This window comes from Dermochelys coriacea, chromosome 1 (genome assembly GCF_009764565.3).
Source record: "Dermochelys coriacea isolate rDerCor1 chromosome 1, rDerCor1.pri.v4, whole genome shotgun sequence".
Classification (NCBI taxonomy): domain Eukaryota; kingdom Metazoa; phylum Chordata; order Testudines; family Dermochelyidae; genus Dermochelys; species Dermochelys coriacea.
The window spans coordinates 43,512,835-43,536,337 of NC_050068.2; the positions used below are offsets into that span (position 1 = coordinate 43,512,835).

General features: G+C 42.2%; 1 protein-coding gene across 2 annotated transcripts in view; it reads right to left on the reverse strand.

Moving 5' to 3' along the window:
- ATP8A2 (ATPase phospholipid transporting 8A2) overlaps positions 1–23,503 on the reverse strand; it is a 663,533-nt gene that overhangs the window by 575,057 nt on the left and 64,973 nt on the right. Inside the window, exons 1-2 of one of the 2 annotated variants that reach the window (XM_043504314.1) lie at positions 19,977–20,126; positions 5,103–5,229 (exon numbers count right to left, since the gene is read on the reverse strand). In XM_043504314.1, the coding sequence (XP_043360249.1) occupies positions 5,103–5,229; positions 19,977–20,019 (170 nt within the window). In that variant the 5' untranslated portion in view covers positions 20,020–20,126. Of the gene's footprint in view, positions 1–5,102; positions 5,230–19,976; positions 20,127–23,503 lie in introns of those variants that run through there. The other variant, XM_038388027.2, reaches the window with a different exon arrangement.

Consider the following 23,503-nt stretch of genomic DNA (forward strand, 5'->3'; position numbering starts at 1 on the left):
AAAATAATTCCCTGTCTCACAGGGCTCCTTGAGGCTTATGCCATTGTTTGTAAAGCACATTTTTTACTGTAAAACTGAAGGACTCTGGTCTATTATCTTCTTTCCTGGGATGATTTACCTTCTGTCTGTTCAGAAGATGACAGTTAATCTCAGTACATAAGAAAAATCTCATCTGCAGAATACCAAAGAAGTCCCACAAGATTCATGTTCCAAGACTGTAAACCCAAAATTCTGCTCTCAGGGTTGTTGATGGGCGATTTTTACAGGCAGAATGAGCAAAATATTGGAATCAAGATCCACCATATGTATTAGAGAGCAAAATTCTGCCCTTACTGATTATGCCTTTTTTATACACCTACTTGCAGAAGCTGAACCTGCAATCCTGACACAGGCAAAATCATGGGACTGTGTCCAGGCTGCAGGATCAGGCCTACAGTTTGTAAGTATCAGTTTAAACAAAGACCGCACCAGTTATAATAGCTGTTGTAATCAGAATTTAGTACTAAAATTTGCCATCAGATCCATAAATATGGCTTCGATCATCTGTTATTTAGTTATCTGGCTGCATCAAGGCATTGTTACCTAATCTCTGCAAGAAGTACTACTAATTGCAAACCATTAAAAATTGCATTATCTAAAGAACTGGGAACTCAGCATAACTGCTTATTATATTTATTTGTTCTCACTTCAGAGACAGTGGATTTATAGCACTGCTTCTTCCTTTTGCTGCTCCCAGGACACACTTGGAAATGAGATGTTTCATCTCTAGGGGGTTGTCCTGGTAAAATACTCATATAAATCATTAAAACAGCCAAAGTGCTTTTGATTTTATTTTTGTAAGAACAAAAGAACATGCCCTTCCTGAGATTTCACTCAGTCCTTACTCAAACTCTCACTGAGGTTAGCCCATAGACTGGCCATCATCTAGGACAGTAGTTCTCAACCAGGGATCTTGGGGCCATGTGGGGGGGCTGCGAGGAGGTTTCAGAAGGTCCACCAAGCATGGCCGGTGTTCGACTCACTAGGGCCCAGGGCAGAAAGCTGAAGCCCGCCACAAGGAACTGCAGCCCAGGGCCCTGAACTCCTCCACCCGGGGCTGAAGCCAAAGCCTGGGCAACTTAGCTTTGCGGTGCCCCCTGTGGCGTGGCACTGTGGGCAACTGTCCTGCTTGCTACTCCCTAGCGCTGGCTTTGGATTTTATATGCAGAATAATAGTTGGGGCACAGCTAGGCCATGGAGTTTTTATAGCATGTTGGGGGGCCTCAGAAAGAAAAAGGTTGAGAACAACCTTTTTTCATTTGCAGACCCCTAAAAAATTTCAAATGGAGGCACGGACTTCTTTGGAAATCTTAGACATGGTCTGCAAACCCCGCCCTGGCATCCACAGATCACAGGTTGAAAACCACTGCTCTCTGCGGCCCAATTGGGCTGTGGTGTGATACAGAGCGACACTTCCTCAAAGGGAGCTCCTAGGTGACCAAGTGAAATGGGACTGTGCACCACCCCTTAGGATGTTGTAGCGGGCTCTGCCTGTGTATTTTTCCAGCTCTGCCCTTGTGTTCCTGTGCAAGGGACAGCCACAATCTGAGGCACAAATTCTCCTCATACTTCCCCCAAAGTCCTTTTTCAACTGGAGGAGGAGGCATCAAACCCAGAAGGCAACAAGGAATGTGCCTGCACTTGGTGTGTTTGTAGACGAGGTAATGAACAGTGGATGTAGGCATCCTCCTAAATAGGGGAAAGATGCCTCAGCCGGGTCTGTAGTAAAGAGGGGTATAACCTGAATCCCAGGTGCCTCAAGTTATCACAGCAGAATTCCAGTCAGTCAATGTGTGGCAGACACCTCATGGAAAGGGAGCATGAGCTGTGAACACCAAGCTAGCATTTTGACTTATTCCTGGTGGGGGAGTGCCCCTATAGCAGTGCTTTTCAAACTGTGGGTCACGATCCAGTACTGGGTCGCAGAATGTCAGGCACTAGGTCACGGCAGCTCTGGTCAGCACTGCCGACCGGGCCTTTAAAAGTCCCGTCAGCAGTGCTGCCCGGCTAAGGCAGACTACTCCTTACCTGTTCTGATATTGCACTGTGCCCCAGAAGCAGCCAGAAGCAGGTCCACTCCTAGGCAGGGGGCCACGGGGCTCTGCGCACTGCCCCTGCCCCAAGCACTGGCTCCGCACTTCCAATGGGAGCTGCGGGGGGGGGGGGTGCCTCCTGGCGAGAGCCCAGTGGAGCTGCTTGCGCACCTCCACCTAGAAGCCACACCTGTTGCTGGCCACTTCCAGGGTGCAGCATGGTCCACAGTGCCAGGACAGGAAGGAAGCCTGCCTTAGCAGCCACGCTGCACTGCTGACTGGGAGCTGCCCCAGGTAAGCCTGTCCCCCCATCCCCTGCCCCAGCCCTGAGCCTCTCCCCAAACGCAGAGCCCCTTTCTGCACCCCAAACCCCTCATTCCCAGCCCCACCACACAGCCCTCACCCAAACCTTCTGTCCCAGCCCTGAGCCCTCCCACACCCCAAACCCCTCATCCCCAGCTTCGTTGGGTCACAGGCAATGTTCCCTCAAATTTTTGACAGGCCATGTGTGCAAAAAATTTCTTCTGTGCAAATTTTTGACAGGCCGTATGCGCAAAAAATTTCTTCTGTGCAAATTTTTGTGTGTGAGATGTTTCACCATGTGCGCAGGGTTTAGGATCTGTGAGGGAACAGTGGTCGTGGGCATCAACAATTTTCTTCAACTGAGTCGCCAGAAAAAAAGTTTGAAAACCACTGCCTATAGCCCAGGAACCCTGTGTCTGAAGCAAATAAAGAAAGAGACAGGAGAACTGCTAAATAAAAATCTCCCTGGGTAGTACTGTTGAAAAGGTTGTTTAGGCACATGTACTGGATGGCTCTCAAAAAGCAGCTATGGGTGTGCAACGGTTCCCCAACTACCAGTAACACAGTAATAGGAACTGATCTCTTATTGTTTATTTTAACCAGCCCTCTCTCCTATCTTCCCCCCACCCCCCGCCCCACGGTATTTCCTTTTTGCACGCAATTTAAGACAGCCTAGGACAACAGAATCCACCTCTCAAAAACCTGCACACTTTGGTCAATGTTCACTTTCTGCCCTTCACCCTGCAATGCTCTACGGGAGAGAGAAAGGAGCACAAGTGCTCTCGATAACTAAAAAAAAATTCTCTCAGCCCACAAACAGGCATTTAGCAAGAAGGAAACAGTGAAGTGGAGAAAGTTACAGAAAAGCTAAAGATCTTCAACATTCTACACAAGTTCTACACCAGAAAGCTTATAGGAAAAAATATTCATTGGAAATATTCCAAAAGAAGGGATTTAAAGCAAGGGAAAATTGTAACCAAGCTGTTTAACCCATATAAGATTCTTTCAGGATAGAATGTACAATATCCAAGCTAAAAAGAATGCATCCGATGAAGTGAGCTGTAGCTCACGAAAGCTTATGCTCAAATAAATTTGTTATTCTCTAAGGTGCCACAAGTCCTCCTTTTCTTTTTTGCGAATACAGACTAACACGGCTGCTACTCTGAAACCTGTTAATATCCAAGCTGTAGATAAGTCCAATATAAGCATAGTGCTGCCCTGTTCAGAACACCAAAGTTCTCAAACCAATTACCACTGGTAACAGACATACTAGAACAGCAAATAGAAAGTGCCATTCTAGGTATGCTTTGAAATTTCCTTTTCTTCACAAAAGCATTAATAAATTATTGTATAACAAACTAATCTCTGCCCAATGAATGAAATGTCAAGATTAAAGCAGCAGAAAATCCGCTAGACAAGAAGCTTCCTTAAATTATTGAGCACCTGTCTCTGATATTCAGCACCATTCCTATTATCCACCCAAGTAACCATTCTGAAACTAGCCCATGTCTCATAACTGCCACATGCACACATAGTATTTAGGTTGCCAAACTCAACAGCCTAGTAGGTATTAAACTTTCCCACAGAAGATGTTTAAAATACAGAAAGCATTTGAAGTAATTACTGTAACAAATTCCTACGGATCTCCTTCAAAGATGCACAAAACTCATTGGCCATGATCTTTAAATTATTTGGGCTTATGTTGCACACAAACATGTATATTACTGCTATGCTAGCCCAGTTAAACTTGTATTACTTCCTATTACTATTATGTCACATTTTTAAAAAAATCTATAAAGAAGGTATGTCTTTGAAAACAGTAACAAAATGCAAAGATGTAGACTCCAGGAGGCCTCTTCCAAACAGTGGGCCTAATTCTGACCTCTCTTGCACCAGTTTTGGCCCTAAGTAACTCCTATTACAGAGTTACTTCTATTTTACATCAGAGAAGTGAGATCGGATTGAGACCTACTATCTCTACTTCTCATCCACTATTGCCTTTCATCACTGGGGCTGCAAACAAGAACCCTGGGTTTTAATATCACCTGTGAGTAGCTCTCACAATTGTGCTCCAAGGAGTCTTGTAATTATCTCTCGCTACTGTGGGACGAAAAGTTTATCACCTGTAACTAAAGGAGGACTTGTGGCACCTTAGAGACTAACACATTTATTGGAGCAGAAGCTTTCGTGAGCTACAGCATCCGATGAAGTGAGCTGTAGCTCACCCAAGCTTATGCTCCAATAAATGTGTTAGTCGCTAAGGTGCCACAAGTCCGCCTTTTCTTTTTTGCGGAGACAGACGCACACGGCTGCTCCTCTGAAACCTGTCACCTGTAACTGACTCTCTCATTTTTGTGCCACAAAGCGATTCCATTGTCAACGGCCTGCCTTTCACGCGTCTCTCCCTCTGCCCGCAGCTCCCCCCGGGCCTGCAGCCACCCCGAGGCCGCACACCAGCTACTGCCCTGACTACACGTACTACGACGCCTGGGTGCCCAAGAGGCAGAACTTCTCCAGCAGGGAGCCGGCTGAAGCGCCGCGTCGGCCCCAGGCTGCCAACCCAGCGCTCTCCCCGGGGGCGCCGGCGGCAGCCGCAGGAGCCCAGGCGCTTGCCGCGTGGCCGGGGCTTTCACGGGCTGCGGCGCCGCTTCGCCCGGGGCTTAGCGCGGAGCAGGCGCGAGGGAAGGCGGCAGGGGGCTCCCGCCCCAGGCGGCCGCGCGCTCTCACCTGACCCGGTTGTCGCGGAACTTGCTCGGCTGGGGCTGGTTCAGGTAAATGGTGCGGTCCGCTGAGGACGTGGCTCCGGACATCTCATCGTCCGCCTTCTTGTAGCCCGAGGGGGAACAAACGGGTCCTGCAGGGAACAGCAGCAGGGAGAGCCCGAGTCAGTGAGCAGCGCGGGAGAGACTCAGGGAAGCGGCGGGCGGCGGCGGCGGCGGCTGCACACGGCACACGGCACAGATCCCGCCCGTGCATCTGGCTGTGCCTGCGGGGCGGCAGCCGCTGCCTCTGGCCGCCGGCAGCAGCAGCAGCAGCAGCCCGGGCGTTGCACGCCTCCGTGGCCCAGCCCTGGGTGTGCAGAGCCGCGGCCCAGGGAGGACGGCGGCTGCCTGACCGCGGGAGGCACAGCCCCTGCCCTGCTCTCACCGAGGCCGCTAATCGTAAACAAAGTAAGAGCGACAAAAAGGAGGCGTCGCGGCCGCTTGAACCCACCCTCCTGTCTGCAGCAGCCTCTGCCGGTCCCCAGCGCCCCTGCCCCGATGGTGCCTTAGTGGGGTATTGGGGGGAGGGTGGGGTTTTTAACAAGGGCGTGGATAGATGGGAGTGGGACGACATGAGCTGGGATTGACCCTGGCCACGGGAACCCCTATAAAACAACACACCCTGGGGATGAAAAAGGCGGGGGGGGGGGGGAGAGATGACAGACTGAAGCGATCTTGCCTTTAGGAGTTTCCTCCCTGGTGTTTAGCCAAAGCAACGGCTGATGATGAATAATGCAAGCTCCAGTGGAAAAAGCGCTCGCAAGCACTAGTGTAAAGGAGGATCACCTAAGGCGAATCTGTGGAGAGGCTGTAGCCGCGTCTTTCTTGCCAGAGAGGGCTTCCCAAGGATATGCTTCCTGTTGCTGTTCATTTGCTTTAGAAAGGGTGACCATACCCCCGTTCTGGCCAGGCCATCCCCTTTGCAAGCCTTGTCCCGGCCGTCCTGACTCTTTTTTTTTTTTTGGCAAAAGTGAGCATTTGTCCGGTTTGTCTTGCAGACTTGATCAGCTTTGTCAAAAAAGTGGGGTGCAGTGCAGAGGAACATGTGGCGATACCAGCCCCGCATGGGCAGGGGAGGATTTGGGCCAGCCCCACAAGGTGTCCCGTTTTCCCTTTGGGAAATATAGTCATCCTAGTTTTAGGAAGAACACAAATATGAGGGGAAGGATGTTCGTGGGGCTTGAGCAAAAGAGTGAGTGTCAGGACACCTGGGTTCTGTGCTTATCTCTTGCCACCGATTTCCTCTGATGTCAGAAAGTAACTGACCCTCAGGATGCCTCAGTTCCCCCCTTTCTTTAAAAAAAAAAAAAAGATATCCCCACATCCATCTCTCTGGCAGGAAGATTGTGAGGTTTAATGTTTGCAATGTGCTTTGGGATCCTTAGGTGGGAAGTGATACAAGCGTACAAAATATTTTAATCACATTTTACCATCCAAATAATAACTTCTCACCTATATAGTGCCTGAAGCACCAGAATCTGAAAACATTTTCACAAAGGGGGGGATTACTATCCCCATTTTACAAATTTCATTCAGTCTGCACTGGGCTGGGGTTTTTGTTTGGTTGGTTTTGGGCAGGTGGGGGGTTCCATTTTTCTGATTACAACTGTGTCAGTTCAACCTGGTTCTCCAAAGGGTGCCTTGTATAGACTAGCACTCATGCAGCTAAAGTGTTGGTAGCTAAAATTCACTAAGATAAGCAAGGTCACTGACTTCAATAAGAGCAAGTTCGGTTCTCATAAAAGAGAAAAGTTTAATCAAATTTTGGGGCATTATAAGCTCTTTGGGGGTAGGGACTGTCTTTTTGTTCTGTTTGTACAGCCCTAGCACAATGGAGTCCCGGTCCACGATTGAGCTGCCTAGGCACTATGAAAATACAAATAAATAATAATAAATTAGACTAAAAGTTCAGCATGTTTTTTCACTTGCAGATTCTGGGCCATTTTTGGACAGAAAAGCAGCTGTACATATCTGACCTGTGGGGAAAAATTCTTCTGAAAATCCTTATGATTGGGATCCTGTATTTTCAGGCTGTCACACCTGAAATAGTTTGTTTCATTTCAAACAGTGTCATTTTGATCCCTTTTTCTTTATAAATATCAGTGCCATAAAGCAGCAGTGTATGAATAATATAGTTAATTAAGTAGATTATTTCCAGGATAGTCACATTTTACAAATACTACAAATTGCTGTAATGAGCCATAAAACCAGTGTCTCTTAGACCATGGTTTTTAGTATCTACAGAGGTATGAATTTAAGTTCCCAAGCTCATCTTATGAAGGTGTTATGCAGGTTTCCTTTGAGGATGAGGACTGATAGTCAGATGCAGAGTAACTGCTTTGTGAAAAGTGTTTGCCCACGGCTGATAGGGTGTTTTTGTCTTTTATTGTTTTCTCAGAGACACTAGTTTGGCTCATTATGATTTGTAACCTACTAATCCTCCTTTCATCCTATCACTGTTAATTGCCCCTTCATTTTAAGTGGTTTCTTGCAATATGTGTGACCCTCTTCTGCTTAACAATCTCTCCCACCTTGCATTAACTGTGATACTCTGGTTACTCTTTCCAGACGTGATGCAGAGCTCTGTGAAGCTAGAAAATTTGTCCCATCTCACCCACCTTGTGCGTCTCATATCCTGAAACCAGCATGGTTACAACAACACTGCAAATTACAAATGGAACAGGACATCCAGTACTGTCTCCAACGATGTGCTAGAGGAGGCTTCTAGGGCTTCCAAAGAGCCTATTGTTAACTTTTCTACAGAAAATTCAAAGAAAGGCTGGGCTGATTTCCTTGCCTGTGATGGAATTTACCCTTGGCTCAAAGGTGCTCTTGAGGAATATTTTTAGGTTTTTGGAATGGAGCAAACTGCATCCAATGGCACTTATTTTCAGCAAAGTGACTAGGAAAGTATATGCCACTGGTCCCCTCTAGTTTTTTGCTTTTGTTTTTTTTAAAATACCTCAAACCCATTTCAAATTATACATGTATAGATTTTTCTGATTTGGTTTCAGGGCAACTAAAACTCCTGAAAGAGAAAAAAAGTGAGACTATTAAGGGCTAGTTGATCCACTCAGGAGGCCAACTGCAGGTAGCTGAAGCCTACCTCTGGAAGATAGGAATGCTAACAACCTAATGCATCTCAGTAGAAGCTAATATTGAGATCCTGGTGAAAGACCCCAACACTGGTATTAATTTTAGTGCAAAAACTTATTTATTAACTTGAATAGTTGAGATAATCGATACTCAAACAAAATTCATAGTAATGAAATTGTACTCAAAGCACATGTATGTATCTGAGGCTGCTTACAACACACACAAATAATCAGAAAAGAGTTGAGAAGCATTTATGGTAAAAATACAGTTCAGTATGTGTCAGTGATAAAATACTCAGTCTTTCTTGAAGTCATCTTCATTCCCATTGAGAGCACATTCCTCAAACTACAAATGAAAGAAGTAGGGCTGTCAAGTGATTTAAAAAATTTCTCACGATTGTCACGGGTTGGACCCGTTGGGATGCCACCTGCTGTGCCACTGAGTCAGACAATTCTGCTAGCCTGGGCCCCCTTTTACCTGGTCTTGCTGGGCTAGGCTCCCTAGTCTTTTCCAGCCAAGCACACGGGCAGGGCCACACCCAGTTGCACAAAGAGACAGAGATCTGCTCTGGGAAGGCTCAATTTAAGGGGCTTGCCACAGCTCCCAGATGACCACCTCCCTTTGGAACATAAACCCAAAGTTATATGAAATTCGCCCCCTCCCTCAATGTGAAGAGAGGTGTGCACACTTCTTGCCCCCCGGCCCCGTTAGAAATTACAGAAACTGAGTTTAATAAACAAAACAAATTTTATTAACTATAAAAGGCAGATTTTAAGTGGTAAAAGGGGTAACAAACAGAACAAAGCAGATTAGTAATCAAATGAAATCAAACATGCAAACTAAGCTTAATATACTAAAGAAACTGGTTACATGTAAGTTCTCACTCTAAATGTGGTTCTACTAATCTTCTTCACAGGCTGGATGCCCTTCCAGCCTGGGTCCGGTTCTTTCCCCCAGTTCAATCTTAGTTGTTTCCAGCAGTCATCTTGGGTGGGATAGCAGGGGAAAACTCACGATCAGGATTATCTCACTCCCCACCCTTAAATAGGAATTGCATAAAGTGGGAATCCTTTGTTTCCTAGTTTGACCGCCCCTCCTCCCCCACTTCTCCTGGAACAGTACAGAATTTAAGATGGGTTCCAGTATCAGGTGACATGATCACATGCCTCTGTAGAGCCCCTAGAGCCATTCTTCACGGGCTGACCCACACATTCACAGGAAGACTAAGCTCTTTTGCAGTCCATTGTCTCTTGCTGATGGGCTATCAGCACTGTCTGGCTTTTTCATTGTTGTACCTGAAGTGTTAGCAGGGGGTGTCACCCAAAGTAACATAGTTGAAATATAGATCCCTAGTCAATGCTCCTAATTTCAGATACACAAATGCTACATGCATACAAATAGGATAATTATTATTCAGTAAATTATAATCTTTCCAATGATACCTTACAAGAATTATCTTGCATAAAACAAACATATCTTAATTATGTCATATTGTACAAAAAGCATATTTTCATAAATAATATGGACTGTAATGTCACAGCAAATAATCACACTGTTAAACAATAATAGAAGACCATTTATTTAGATTTTTTGGATGTTTTCTACATTTTCAAATATGTTGATTTCAAGTACAACACAGAATACAAAGTGTACAATACTCACTTTATATTTATTTTTGATTACAAGTATTTGCACTGTAAAAAAACAAAACAAATAAGATTTTTCAATTCACCTAATACAAGTATTGTAGGTCAATCTCTTTATCATGAAAGTTGAACTTAAAAATGTAGAATTATGTAAAAAAAACCCTGCATTCAAAAATAAAACAATGTAAAATTGTAGACCCTGCAAGTCCACTCAGTCCTACTTCTTGTTCAGCCAATCGCTCAAACAAATAAGTTCGTTTACATTTACAGAAGATAATGCTGCCTGCTTCTTGTTCATAATGTCACCAGAAAGTGAGAACAGGCGTTCGCATGGCACTGTTGTAGCCCACATCGCAAGATATTTACATGCCAGGTGTGCTAAAGATTCATATGTCCCTTCATGTTTCAACTACTATTCCAGGGAACATGTGTTCATGCTGATGATGGGTTCTGCTTGATAACAATCCAAAGCAGAGCAGACAGACGCATGTTCATTTTCATCATTTGAGTCAGATGCCACCAGCAGAAGGTTGATTTTCTTTTTTGGTGGTTCAAGTTCTGTAGTTTCCGCAACAGAGTGTTGCTCTTTTAAAACTTCTGAAAGTATATTCCACACCTCGACCCTCTCAGATTTTGGAAGGCACTTCAGATTCTTAAACCTTGGGTCCAGTGCTGTAGCTATCTTTAGAAATCTCACATTGGTACCTTCTTTGCATTTTGTCAAATTTGCAGAGAAAGTGTTCTTAAAATGAAAAATGTGTGCTGGGTCATCATCCGAGACTATTATAACATGAAATATATGGCAGAATGAGGGTAAAACAGAGCAGGGGACATACAATTCTCCCGCAAGAAGTTCAGTCATAAATTTAATTAATGCATTATTTTTTTAACGAGCATCATCAGCATGGAATCATATCCTCTGGAATGGTGGCCAAAGCATGAAGGGGCATATGAATGTTTAGCATATCTGGCACATAAATACCTTGCAATGCTGGCTACAAAAGTGCCATGCAAATGCCTGTCCTCACTTTCTGGTGACATTGTAAACAAGCAGCAGGCAGCATTATCTCCTGTAAATGTAAACAAACTTGTTTGGCTTAGCAATTGGCTGAACAAGAAGTAGGGCTGAGTGGACTTCTAGGCTCTGAAGTTTTACATCGTTTTGTTTTTGAGTGTAGTTATGGAACAAAAAAATCTACATTTGTAAGTTGCACTTTCACAACAAAAAGATTGCACTACAGTACTTGTATGAGGTGATTTGAAAAATACTATTTTATTATTTTTACAGTGCAAATATTTGTAATAAAAATAATATACACATTAATTTTAATTACAACACCGAATATTATATATATGAAAATGTAGAAAAACATCATAGAATCATAGAAGATTATGGTTGGAAGAGACCTCAGGAGGTCATCTAGTCCAACCCCCTGCTCAAAGCAGGACCAACCCCAACTAAATCATCCCAGACAGGGCTTTGTCAAGCTGGGCCTTAAAAACCTCTAAGAATGGCGATTCCACCACCTCCCTACATAACCCATTCCAGTGCTTCACCACCCTCCTAGTGAAATAATTTTTCCTAATATCAAACCTACACCTCCCCCACTGCAACTTGAGGGCATTGCTCCTTGTTCTGTCATCTGCCACCAATGAGAACAGCCTAGATCCATCCTCTTTGGAACCCCCTTCAGATAATTGAAGGCTGCTATCAAATGCCCCCTCACTCTTCCTTTCTGCAGACTAAACAAGCCCAGTTCCCTTAACCTCTCCTCATAAGTCATGTGCCCCAGCTCCCTAATCTTTTTCGTTGTCCTCTGCTGGACTATCTCCAATTTCATCCACATCCTTTCTGTAGTAGGGGGCCCAAAACTGGATGCAGTACTCCAGATGTGGCCTCACCAGTGCCAAATAGAGGGAAATAATCACTTCCCTCGATCTGCTGGCAATGCTCCAACTAATGCAGCCTGATATGCCATTAGTCTTCTTGGCAACAAGGGCACATTGACGACTCATATCCAGCTTCTCATCCACTGTAATCCCCAGGTCCTTTTCTGCCGAACTGCTGCCTAGTCACTCGGTCCCTAGTCTGTAGCAGTGCATGGGATTCTTCTGTCCAAAGTGCAGGACTCTGCACTTGTCCTTGTTGAACCTCATCAGATTTCTTTTGGCCCAATCCTCCAATTTGTCGAAGTCACTCTGGACCCTGTCCTTACCCTCCAGTGTATCTACCTCTCCTCACAGCTTAGTGTTATCCACGAACTTGCTAGGGTACTATCCCTCCTGTCATCCATATCATTAATGAAGATGTTGAACAAAACTGGCCCAAGGACTGACCCCTGGGGCACTCCGCTTGATACCAGCTGCCAACTAGACATCGAGCTGTTGATTACTACCTGTTGAGCCCGACGATCTAGCCAGCTTTCTATCCACCTTATATTTAATCCAAAATATTTAATAAATTTTAATTGGTATTTTATTGTTAAACAGAGTAAAACTGTGATTAATCATGATTAAATTTTTTTAATTGCGATTAATTTTTTTTAGTTAATCGCATGAATTAACTGCGATTAATCAACAGCCCTAGAAAGAGGTAAGTGCCCCAAATCCAGTACCACTAGGTTGCAGCATATACAGCACTTCTTGTGCTCTGTTGCACAGGCTGCTAATGTCCCATTTTTAGTTTTATTACTTTAAAAATCCAACACATACCAAAAATAGAGCTTATATATATTTTTAAATATTTCACTCATTTAACTGAATAATTCTCCCTCACCTATTTTTCATGAATCTTCACTGTGAGGGGAGGTACTCCATAATTTAAGTAAAAAACATTTGGTAGAGAGAAGAGTAACTACTGTCTGGTTTACAGCTCAGACTGAATCAAAGTACTATTAGCACTGTTTTTAAAAAGTTCAAAGCAACAAAACATACCAACCAAATTAGCACTATGTCCACCAAAGAAGTCACACCAGTGCCTCTATAGGATGCCCCAATTGTTGTTACTAATTTTATTTCAGTAAGATTGAAAAATATTTTTTTCTGTCAGCAGGAAACTGACATAAGAGAGGACAATCTTCTAAGATCTTATTAATATAAACAGAAAACACAGAAGTTCAAGTCCCACTTCCCCATAAACTGATTTAAAATAACATTGTGCTATTGCAACTGTGAAGATACCAAAACAGCACAGTTATAAATGAAAGCTCAAAGCTGCCATTTCTATAGTCAGACATGCACTCTCAGACTCCTGTAAAATAAGCGAACTTAAGAAAAGTTAAATTATTCATATAAATGTGCTCACTTCTTTGGACAAAATTACAATATTACCGAATGAAGGAAGCATTCAATGTAGTTGGGGTAAATTTGATGAAGATTTTCATGAAATCTTTGTTTACAAGTTAATCCAAATTGGTTTGGTTATCTTCCCTATTACATGGGATGCAAAATGCCTGAAAGGAAACACAGACAACGACTGGGGTCAATATTTCAAATTATGGCTAGGTGTCCATCAGGCTGCCACCTGGATATGTGATCAGCCTAAAATTATTAACCATTTCATTACTGATCTAGAAGAGATGAGTACCATGGTAAATAAACTTAAAATCAGCGGAGGTCCACCCACATCGAGTCAGTTGCTGGAGCAAGGTCTAAAATAGACATCATTTTCAACACAAGGTAAGACCAGAGAAACATTACAGGACTTAAAATGGAAAGTTGCCAAATAAGATTTAACCTGGATGGTAACGTATATGAGGAAAAATAAGCAAAACTACAGATTTAATTAGGGAAAGTAATGCTAACAGAGGTCTAGTGGTGGTAGTATAAGAGATACAATGCAATATAGTGGCAGAAATACCAGTGCAATTTTCGGCTGTATACACCATCTTATGCATTCATATAACATGGAAGTTTTAGCTTTTCTCTACATGGATCCAATGATACCATTAGAATAGTCTTTAATTCTGAACAACTCCCCAGAAAAAAGATGTTGACAAATTACTGGGGATTCAAAGAGCAAACAAAATTATTAAGCAGTTTCATGGATTCATTAGAATAACTAAAGAAATAGCTTAACCAAAAAATGATTCATGAGGAAGGTGCTTATGACAACTATCGACAAGTACTTAAGTTTGAAAGATTGTAGATTTTCTGAGGCAGGGGTTTATCTTCCTAGAGGTAATGGGGAATTAATAAAAAAAATTAGGCTAAATATTAGGAAAAAAGTGTAAATGATGAAATCAAATAGGTTTGGAACAGTCTCCTAAAGGAGGGGGCAGCAGTTCTATCACTTGAGGCATTTAAAACTAGACTGGAGAAAAAGAGTATAAGATATGCTGCAGCAAGTAGTCCTGCACTGGTTTGTGGGGAATCGATGAATGACCTAAGATTGCTATTTTCCATCCCAGGCAAATTCTCCCCATCTAGTGTCCCATCACTGGCCGTTGGGGATATTTGCTGCTAGCAGCCACAGATTGGCTACATGCAACCATAGGCAGTCCCATCATACCACCCCCTCCATAAATTTATCAAGCTCAGACTTGAGGTCAGTTATGTTCCCCTCTCCCCCCGCTCCCTTGTATTTATCCTTTTGATGCATTTATAGAGAGCAATCATGTCTTCCTTCAGCTTTCTTTTGCTTAGGCTAACCAAGCCAAGCTCTTTGAGTCTCCTCTCATAAGGTAGGTTTTCCATTCCTCTGATCATCCTTGTAGTCCTTCTCTGCACCTGTTTCAGTTTGAATTCATCCTTCTTAAACATGGGAGACCAGAACTGAACACAGTATTCCAGATGAGATCTCATCAGTGTCTTATATAATGGTACTAACACTTCCCTATCTCTACTGGAAATACCTCACCTGATATATCCTAGGACTGCATTTGCCTTTTTCACAGTCACATCACATGTGAGCCCAAGTCAGCTGACACGGCATGTAACACAAGTTACAGTAAGAAAATACCCAAATTCAGCATCATTGATTTCTCCTCCAATATGAAACCAACCTGCAAGGCCATGAAATCTACCGTCACTTAGCAGAGGGGTGACAGAATTTAGAAACTAGCTACTTTACCAGAATATATCAGAAACAGAAGAGATCCACAAAAAGTAAACAAAAGCATTTTTGTAACAGAATGTATTCAGAGTTGACCTAAATGTCAGCTGACTAACAGCCAGAATCTTCCCCTTTATGTTCCATCCCCAGTGTTTTGAAACACCACCTGTGTTTCAGCAATGTTTAGAAACTGGACTAATCAACCAGAAAGAATCAATTCAGCGATGATCAACATAGATTAGTCACAGGTGCCATATAAGAACCTAGGTAGCTAGAGTGGCTGGATTTATAGTGCAATTACATTCTGAACAGTAACATTTTTGGGGGTCCATGTTTAATCTTTCTTACTGATTGTTACAACCTGGCCCAGTCCCTCTCTAGAGGGTCACCAGTCTGTTGTAAATAGATTCAAACACTGGGTCACATATGCTTTCAGGTCAACTGGATTTGTGTCTAGTCACTGTTTCTAACTTTGGGTTTCTAGGGAACACTCCCAAATTCAGATTTCTTGTCTGAGCCCTTTCTTGGGTCTTGGGACTCTGCAGTTCAGCTGCCCTAGTCCCCAAAAGCAGCACCTCAGACCTCCCAAGCCCCCTATTTGCTACCAATGGTCCTTCAGAGTTTCACCTAGCTGTGGACAAAATGGCTTCTAGGTTAACCCCTTTGGAGGCCACATGGCAGAACACAGGTTTAGTATGGAATTTCTTAACTACAGTCACTTTATTCTTAAAAAGCTACAGAACTGTATAAATCTTTGCAAAATAAAAGCCCTGGAATGTACCCTTCCCTAGACTGATCTCACCCCTTCTAGGAGTCTGAGGTTTGTCAACATTACAAGGCTAGGAAGAGTCTCTCCTCCAGGCTCTCTCTCCAGCCTGTCCTTCTTACAACAGGCCATGTGCGTTCACCCTTGCTCAGAAAAGCACCCTCTTAAATACAGTTTGTCTCTTTTTGCCACATCTCTTGGCTGAAAAGCTCGACCAGCCACCTGTGTAGAAAAAACATTGTTCCATGGGGTTGGGCCAGCAGTTGAGAAAATCAAAGGTGATGGCTCCATATTGTTCTGTGATGGCTTCTCAGTGTTAGTCCTTCAAGAAGTCTTTCCTAGGCAGGGCAGCTCTCTGGACTACATTACAATAGGCTTGCTTTGGGAAAGATTAGACACGTGTTCGATATATAATACAAAATGGTGGTCCTAATATAAAATACAGTTTACAATTTCATATAAATATATCCCACTCTGTCACAGACTCTATATCCAATTTGCTCCATTTACACCAGAAGACTATTTTTCCAACTGTTCAACATGCAAATTCAACCTGGGATTTGGAAATCAAGCTATGTTCTTTCAAAATCCTATATCATCATTAGTAACAAAGATTCCTCAATCAAAACCTGGCAATTTTGTTGATGAGGCACAAGGAATAGAATCCAGCTTATTCCTCCATAGCTGTATTGGCTCTCCATTGCTAACAGCAGTAAAAACTTCCCTGTGTCAGTGAAGTGAACAGCTATGGCTCAAAGATGCACAGAAATCTGGTGCATCTTTATTGCACCAATCTGGTGAATAAAGTGTTGCCATTTTTACAGTCCTTTTTCTGGCTATATCACAGTTTAAAAGACAAAAAAAAGACATCATATCCTTGTTACTCCCATATACCTCATGATATATCATGTCATGTCACACAACTCAATTTAGGGCCTGAACCTGCTCCCATTCAAGTCAACAGTAAAACTCCCATTGACATCAACGATGCTATGGCCCTAAGTGCACTCTGATTTAGAACTGCAATTCTATTCTTTTTCAAATTCCATGGAACAGTGGTGCTATCATGTGACACATCAGGCTACCTAGACTTATGAATGAATTTGTGCCCCTTTGTGTTTCTTTACAATATATTTTTTACTTTGCTTTTTACATTAGAAATATCATGAATGTCAAATCTCATCTTCCCTGGTTTTGTTAGAGGACTTCTTGGAGGTCGCAGCTGTGGATTGTGTTCTTTCTCAATCCAAAACTGAAAAAGTGTTGTGGGGGAGAAGAATCTTTAATAAAGATTCTTAATAAAGCCATATTATTGCCCAAGTGTTTATAGGCATTTGAGTTCAACAGACATTGACCAAAAAAAAAAAAAACAACCACAGACAAAAACAAGTCTTAAACAATCTGAGAAAATACTTATTGTGGAAGAGAATCTGATCCATAGAGCCTAACTGTGCAAATTGTGTAGCACCTTCTGAGAGTTCTGTGTGCCCTCATTTCCCACTTAGTAAATGCTTTAATGGCCCATGATTGTAGAGTGTCCTATAAGACCCAATCAAAAACTTTGCCTTGAAATATTTTCTTTGAATACCACACAAACAAATAAAAGTCACATTGGAAGGAGAACAGGTAGGGTGGCTTTCAGGATACATAGGACATTGTTTCTGAAGAGACCATAAAAGTGCATTGGGATACGACACTGATTTATATTTCTCTCCATAGTCTAGCTCAAATGCATCTTACAGAACTGCTATTATTGTATGTGTCCACCTAACCTTAAACTGCTTGAAGTTCCTACAGTATTTACAATTCTTTGGAGTGGGTGCTTTTCTTGACTTTGCTTCTCACCTAATTCATTCCTAGTTTCCATCCACCCACTGGATTCCTTTGTCTAAAATACATGTTATCCAAAATCTTTGAAAATATTTTAAATCAGTTTTGCTTACTACTCAATTCATGTATGTTTAATTACTTTGGCCTGCCAATTTTAGGTTTGAGACATAAGTCATGTTACATAAAGATTAGAATAAAGTTGCATACAGAAAATGTTCAATATTTCTCTGAAATTCAAATTTAACAAAAGATATACTCTGATCCTTCATATCTTCATACACATACATAGAGCACCTATATGACGACTAAACACGTGACAGATGAAGACTGTATTGCTAAAGCAAAATGAAAAGCAAACTGTACCCCTCATACCTGAGCCTTATCCTAGATGGTAGTGGCTTTTGTCCATAGGAGATCATTCTGCTCTAAATTTTACGCTCTAGAGACATCCTCCCATTCACAGTATACTCACCACTGTTCCCTCTAAGCTGTGCGCGTGTGCGCACGCACACAGATCCTAAACCCCGAGCACACAGCAAAATACCGTGCGCACAAAAATTTGCACAGAAGCACAACAATTTGAAAAGAAGAAATTTTTTGCACACACAGCCTGTCAAAAATTAGAGGGAACATTGATACTCACCGATTTATAACAGCAACTGTAAACTTTTCAAACTCCATGCTTTAAAGCCTTTTTTCCTTCCCTTTTACTAGTTGTAGTTTCAGAGTTTTATTAGATTGATCAAAAACATGTAAATAAATTAGGGCTGTCAAACTATTTTAAAAAAATCTCAATTAATTGCGAGATTAAAAAAATAGTCACAATTAATCACAGTTTTAATTGCACTGTTAACCAATAATAGAATACCAATGTAAATTTATTGTAAATATTTTTGGATGTTTTTCTACATTTTCAAATATGTTGATTTCAATTACAACACAAAATACAAAATGTACAGTGCTCACTATATATTCTTATTTTTATTAAAATATTTGCACTGTAAAAAAAATAAATATTTTTCAGTTCACCTCATACAAGTAAGTACTGTAGTGCAATCTCTTTAGCATAAAAGTGGAACTTACAAATGTAGAATTTTGTTTTCACATAACTGCACTCAAAAATAAAACAATGTAAAAATTGAGCCTGCAAGTCCACTCAGTACTATTTCTTGTTCAACCAGTCACTAAGACAAACTAGTTTGTTTACATTTATGGGAGATGCTGCTGCCCACTTCTTATTTACAATATCATCTGAAAGTGAGACTAAGCGTTCACATGGCACTGTTGTAACTGGCGTTGCAAGGTATTTACGTGCCAGATAAGCTAAAGATTATTATGCCGCTTCATGCTTAGACTTGTAGATTGCACTTTCACAAAAATAATAATATAAAGTGAGCCCAGTACACTTTGTATTCTGTGTTGTAACTGAAATTAATATATTTGAAAATGTAGAAAAATATCCACAATATTTACAATAAATTTAAATTGGTATTCTATTATTGGTTAACAGTGGATTAAAACTGTGATTAATCATGACTATTTTTTAATCTAGTTAATTTGTTTTGTGTTAATTGCTTGAGTTAACTGCAATTAATTGACAGCCCTAAAATAAATCCATACCTCTTATGTCATCTCATTTCCATACTTCAAATTACTAAAAGCCAGGTTTCTGAAGCCCTTATTCATAAAGAGTATTTCCTTACTCTTTGAGTGGTTCCACTGATTTCAAATAAGATACTGTTCTAGGTGAGTGAGGGTATCAGAATCTGGCTCTAAATAATAACACGGACCAATAATGCCTATTAGAGTTAGCTAGTTAGTTATTCCTGTCATTTATGAGCCATGGAGGTAAAATGAATAAATTAATAACATGCATAGAATAGATCTAATAGGCTGAATAAAGAGAAATATTTGAAAGTATACTTATCAGACATTTCCCCCAAACAACTGCCAGAAAGCACTAATCTTTAAAAGAGATGAGCAATAATGTTTCTTTCTGTGCCTTGTTTCATTTTATTAATATTGGCTGAGGCTAAAAATATCCTTGGCTCATACTATCTCTCTATTAGTATTCCAGCACACAACTGCTATTTTTTTCTTACTGCATTTCCATTCCTGTGGAATTCATTAACAGCTCTCATATTTGTCAGACTAAGGTATAAGAAGCTATGATATTGCTTTCTAGAAAGCTAAGACTTCAACCAGAAAATGAAAAACAAAACCAGAAACCAACACTATCATTCTGTATATCTAAAATTTAAAACTATCTGTATTCTGGTGCCTAGTAAAATCTGAGGCCTACAACCTACAGTTTATAGCTAGTACCGGATTAAAGATTTACTGAATACCAGCTGACTTTCTGCTAAACAACACTGATCTTATTATTTCTGTGTTCACCCACACTTACATTACATGCACAACAAAAGCAGCTGACAACTGTACAATTACCTACAGAGATGAATCTCTTCCAGCGGTGGACTATCAGAGGCATGGTGTTCAGTCTGGCTTTTGCACTGGCTGCGTGAAGATAAAAACAGCAGCAGTGCTTGAAAGGTTTCTACAGCATTAGTGGGCTCAAAGCTGATTAAAATGATCCCTCTGGTAAATCTGTGAAATATATGATTTGCACTTTCAAACTGCTCTGCATTTGATTTACAGAAGGAAGGTACAGAGTATGTGTGTACATAAAGAGAGGGCTGTAGCTCTGACTGGAACATTCTGATAGATTTCAGCTTTAAAAAACATTACAGGCATAGTTCTGCACTTCAGTTTTTAAAATAACAATCTGAACCATTTACTCCCTCTGCCCCCACCCTCTCCATTGAGTTTTAAACCAGCATGATTCTGAACAAAAGGAAATCCAAACAGAATTTAAGCACAGACCTTTGACAATCTCCATACATTGTTTCCCCAAGGAAGGGATGTAATTGTATATTTAATTGGGGGTGGGATAGGGTTACCACCTGGCTTGTATTTGACCAACCTGGATGGTTTTTTTAATGGATTTGCCAGTTACCAGAAAAACAATTTAATCTGTCATTTTTTTCTTGGGTCTAAAGATTTGCACTATCACCACATTATACTAGGATTTCTAATGTTAAAAGTTAGTGTCCCACTAAAGAAGCTGCAGTATTCCTACTTCCCGGATGACTGGAAAAAGGCTAATGTAGTGCCCATCTTTAAAAAAGGGAAGAAGGAGGATCCTGGGAACTACAGGCCGGTCAGCCTTACCTCAGTCCCTGGAAAAATCATGGAGCAGGTCCTCAAAGAATCAATCCTGAAGCACTTAGAGGAGAGGAAAGTGATCAGGAACAGTCAGCATGGATTCACCAAGGGAAGGTCATGCCTGACTAATCTAATCGCCTTTTATGATGAGATTACTGGTTCTGTGGATGAAGGGAAAGCAGTGGATGTATTGTTTCTTGACTTTAGCAAAGCTTTTGACACGGTCTCCCACAGCATTCTTGTCAGCAAGTTAAGGAAGTATGGGCTGGATGAATGCACTATAAGGTGGGTAGAAAGCTGGCTAGATTGTCGGGCTCAACGGGTAGTGATCAATGACTCCATGTCTAGTTGGCAGCCGGTGTCAAGTGGAGTGCCCCAGGGGTCGGTCCTGGGGCCCGTTTTGTTCAATATCTTCATAAATGATCTGGAGGATGGTGTGGATTGCACTCTCAGCAAATTTGCGGATGATACTAAACTGGGAGGAGTGGTAGATACGCTGGAGGGGAGGGATAGGATACAGAAGGACCTAGACAAATTGGAGGATTGGGCCAAAAGAAATCTAATGAGGTTCAATAAGGATAAGTGCAGGGTCCTGCACTTAGGATGGAAGAATCCAATGCACCGCTACAGACTAGGGACCGAATGGCTCGGCAGCAGTTCTGCGGAAAAGGACCTAGGGGTGACAGTGGACGAGAAGCTGGATATGAGTCAGCAGTGTGCCCTTGTTGCCAAGAAGGCCAATGGCATTTTGGGATGTATAAGTAGGGGCATAGCGAGCAGATCGAGGGACGTGATCGTTCCCCTCTATTCGACACTGGTGAGGCCTCATCTGGAGTACTGTGTCCAGTTTTGGGCCCCACACTACAGGAAGGATGTGGATAAATTGGAAAGAGTACAACGAAGGGCAACGAAAATGATTAGGGGTCTAGAGCACATGACTTATGAGGAGAGGCTGAGGGAGCCGGGATTGTTTAGTCTGCAGAAGAGAAGAATGAGGGGGGATTTGATAGCTGCTTTCAACTACCTGAAAGGGGGTTTCAAAGAGGATGGCTCTAGACTGTTCTCAATGGTAGCAGATGACAGAACGAGGAGTAATGGTCTCAAGTTGCAATGGGGGAGGTTTAGATTGGATATTAGGAAAAACTTTTTCACTAAGAGGGTGGTGAAACACTGGAATGCGTTACCTAGGGAGGTGGTAGAATCTCCTTCCTTAGAGGTTTTTAAGGTCAGGCTTGACAAAGCCCTGGCTGGGATGATTTAACTGGGACTTGGTCCTGCTTTGAGCAGGGGGTTGGACTAGATGACCTTCTGGGGTCCCTTCCAACCCTGATATTCTATGATTCTATGATTCCAGAGTTTAAGTAAGAAAATAATTTTATCAATCTTATCTATATGTGTTATCTCTCTAGATACTATAACTTTGTCCTCACCGATAACTATTTCACATTTGGGGACAATGTATACCTTCAAATCAGTGGCGCTGCTATGAGTACCCGCATGGCCTCACAGTATGCCAACATTTTTATGGATGACTTAGAACAACACTTCCTAGGCTCTCGTCCCCTAATGCCCCTACTCTACTTGCGCTACACTGATGACATCATCTGGACCTATGGAAAAGAAGCCCTTGAGGAATTCCACCATGATTTCAACAATTTCCATCCCACCATCAACCTCAGCCTGGACCAATCCACACAAGAGATCCACTTCCTGGACACTACGGTGCTAATAAGCGATGGTCACATAAACACCACCCTATACCGGAAACCTACTGACCGCTATTCCTACCTACATGCCTCCAGCTTTCATCCAGACCACACCACATGATCCATTGTCTACAGCCAAGCTCTACGATACAACCGCATTTGCTCCAACCCCTCAGACAAACACCTACAAGATCTCTATCAAGCATTCTTACAACTACAATACCCACCTGCTGAAGTGAAGAAACAGATTGACAGAGCCAGAAGAGTACCCAGAAGTCACTTACTACAGGACAGGCCCAACAAAGAAAATAACAGAACGCCACTAGCCATCACCTTCAGCCCCCAACTAAAACTTCTCCAACGCATCATCAAGGATCTACGACCTATCCTGAAGGACGACCCATCACTCTCACAGATCTTGGGAGACGGGCCAGTCCTTGCTTACAGACAGCCCCCCAACCTGAAGCAAATACTCACCAGCAACCACACACCACACAACAGAACCACTAACCCAGGAACCTATCCTTGCAACAAAGCCCATTGCCAACTGTGTCCACATATCTATTCAGGGGACACCATCATAGGGCCTAATCACACCAGCCACACTATCAGAGGCTCGTTCACCTGCGCATCTACCAATGTGATATATGCCATCATGTGCCAGCAATGCCCCTCTGCCATGTACATTGGTCAAACTGGACAATCTCTACATAAAATAATAAATGGACACAAATCAGACGTCAAGAATTATAACATTCAAAAACCAGTCGGAGAACACTTCAATCTCTCTGGTCACTCGATTACAGACCTAAAAGTGGCAATTCTTCAACCAAAAAAACTTCAAAAACAGACTCCAACAAGAGACTGCTGAATTGGAATTAATTTGCAAACTGGATACAATTAACTTAGGCTTGAATAGAGACTGGGAGTGGATGCGTCATTACACAAAGTAAAACTATTTCCCCATGTTTATCCCCCCCCCAACCCCCACTGTTCCTCAGACATTCTTGTCAACTGCTGGAAATGGCCCACCTTGATTATCAC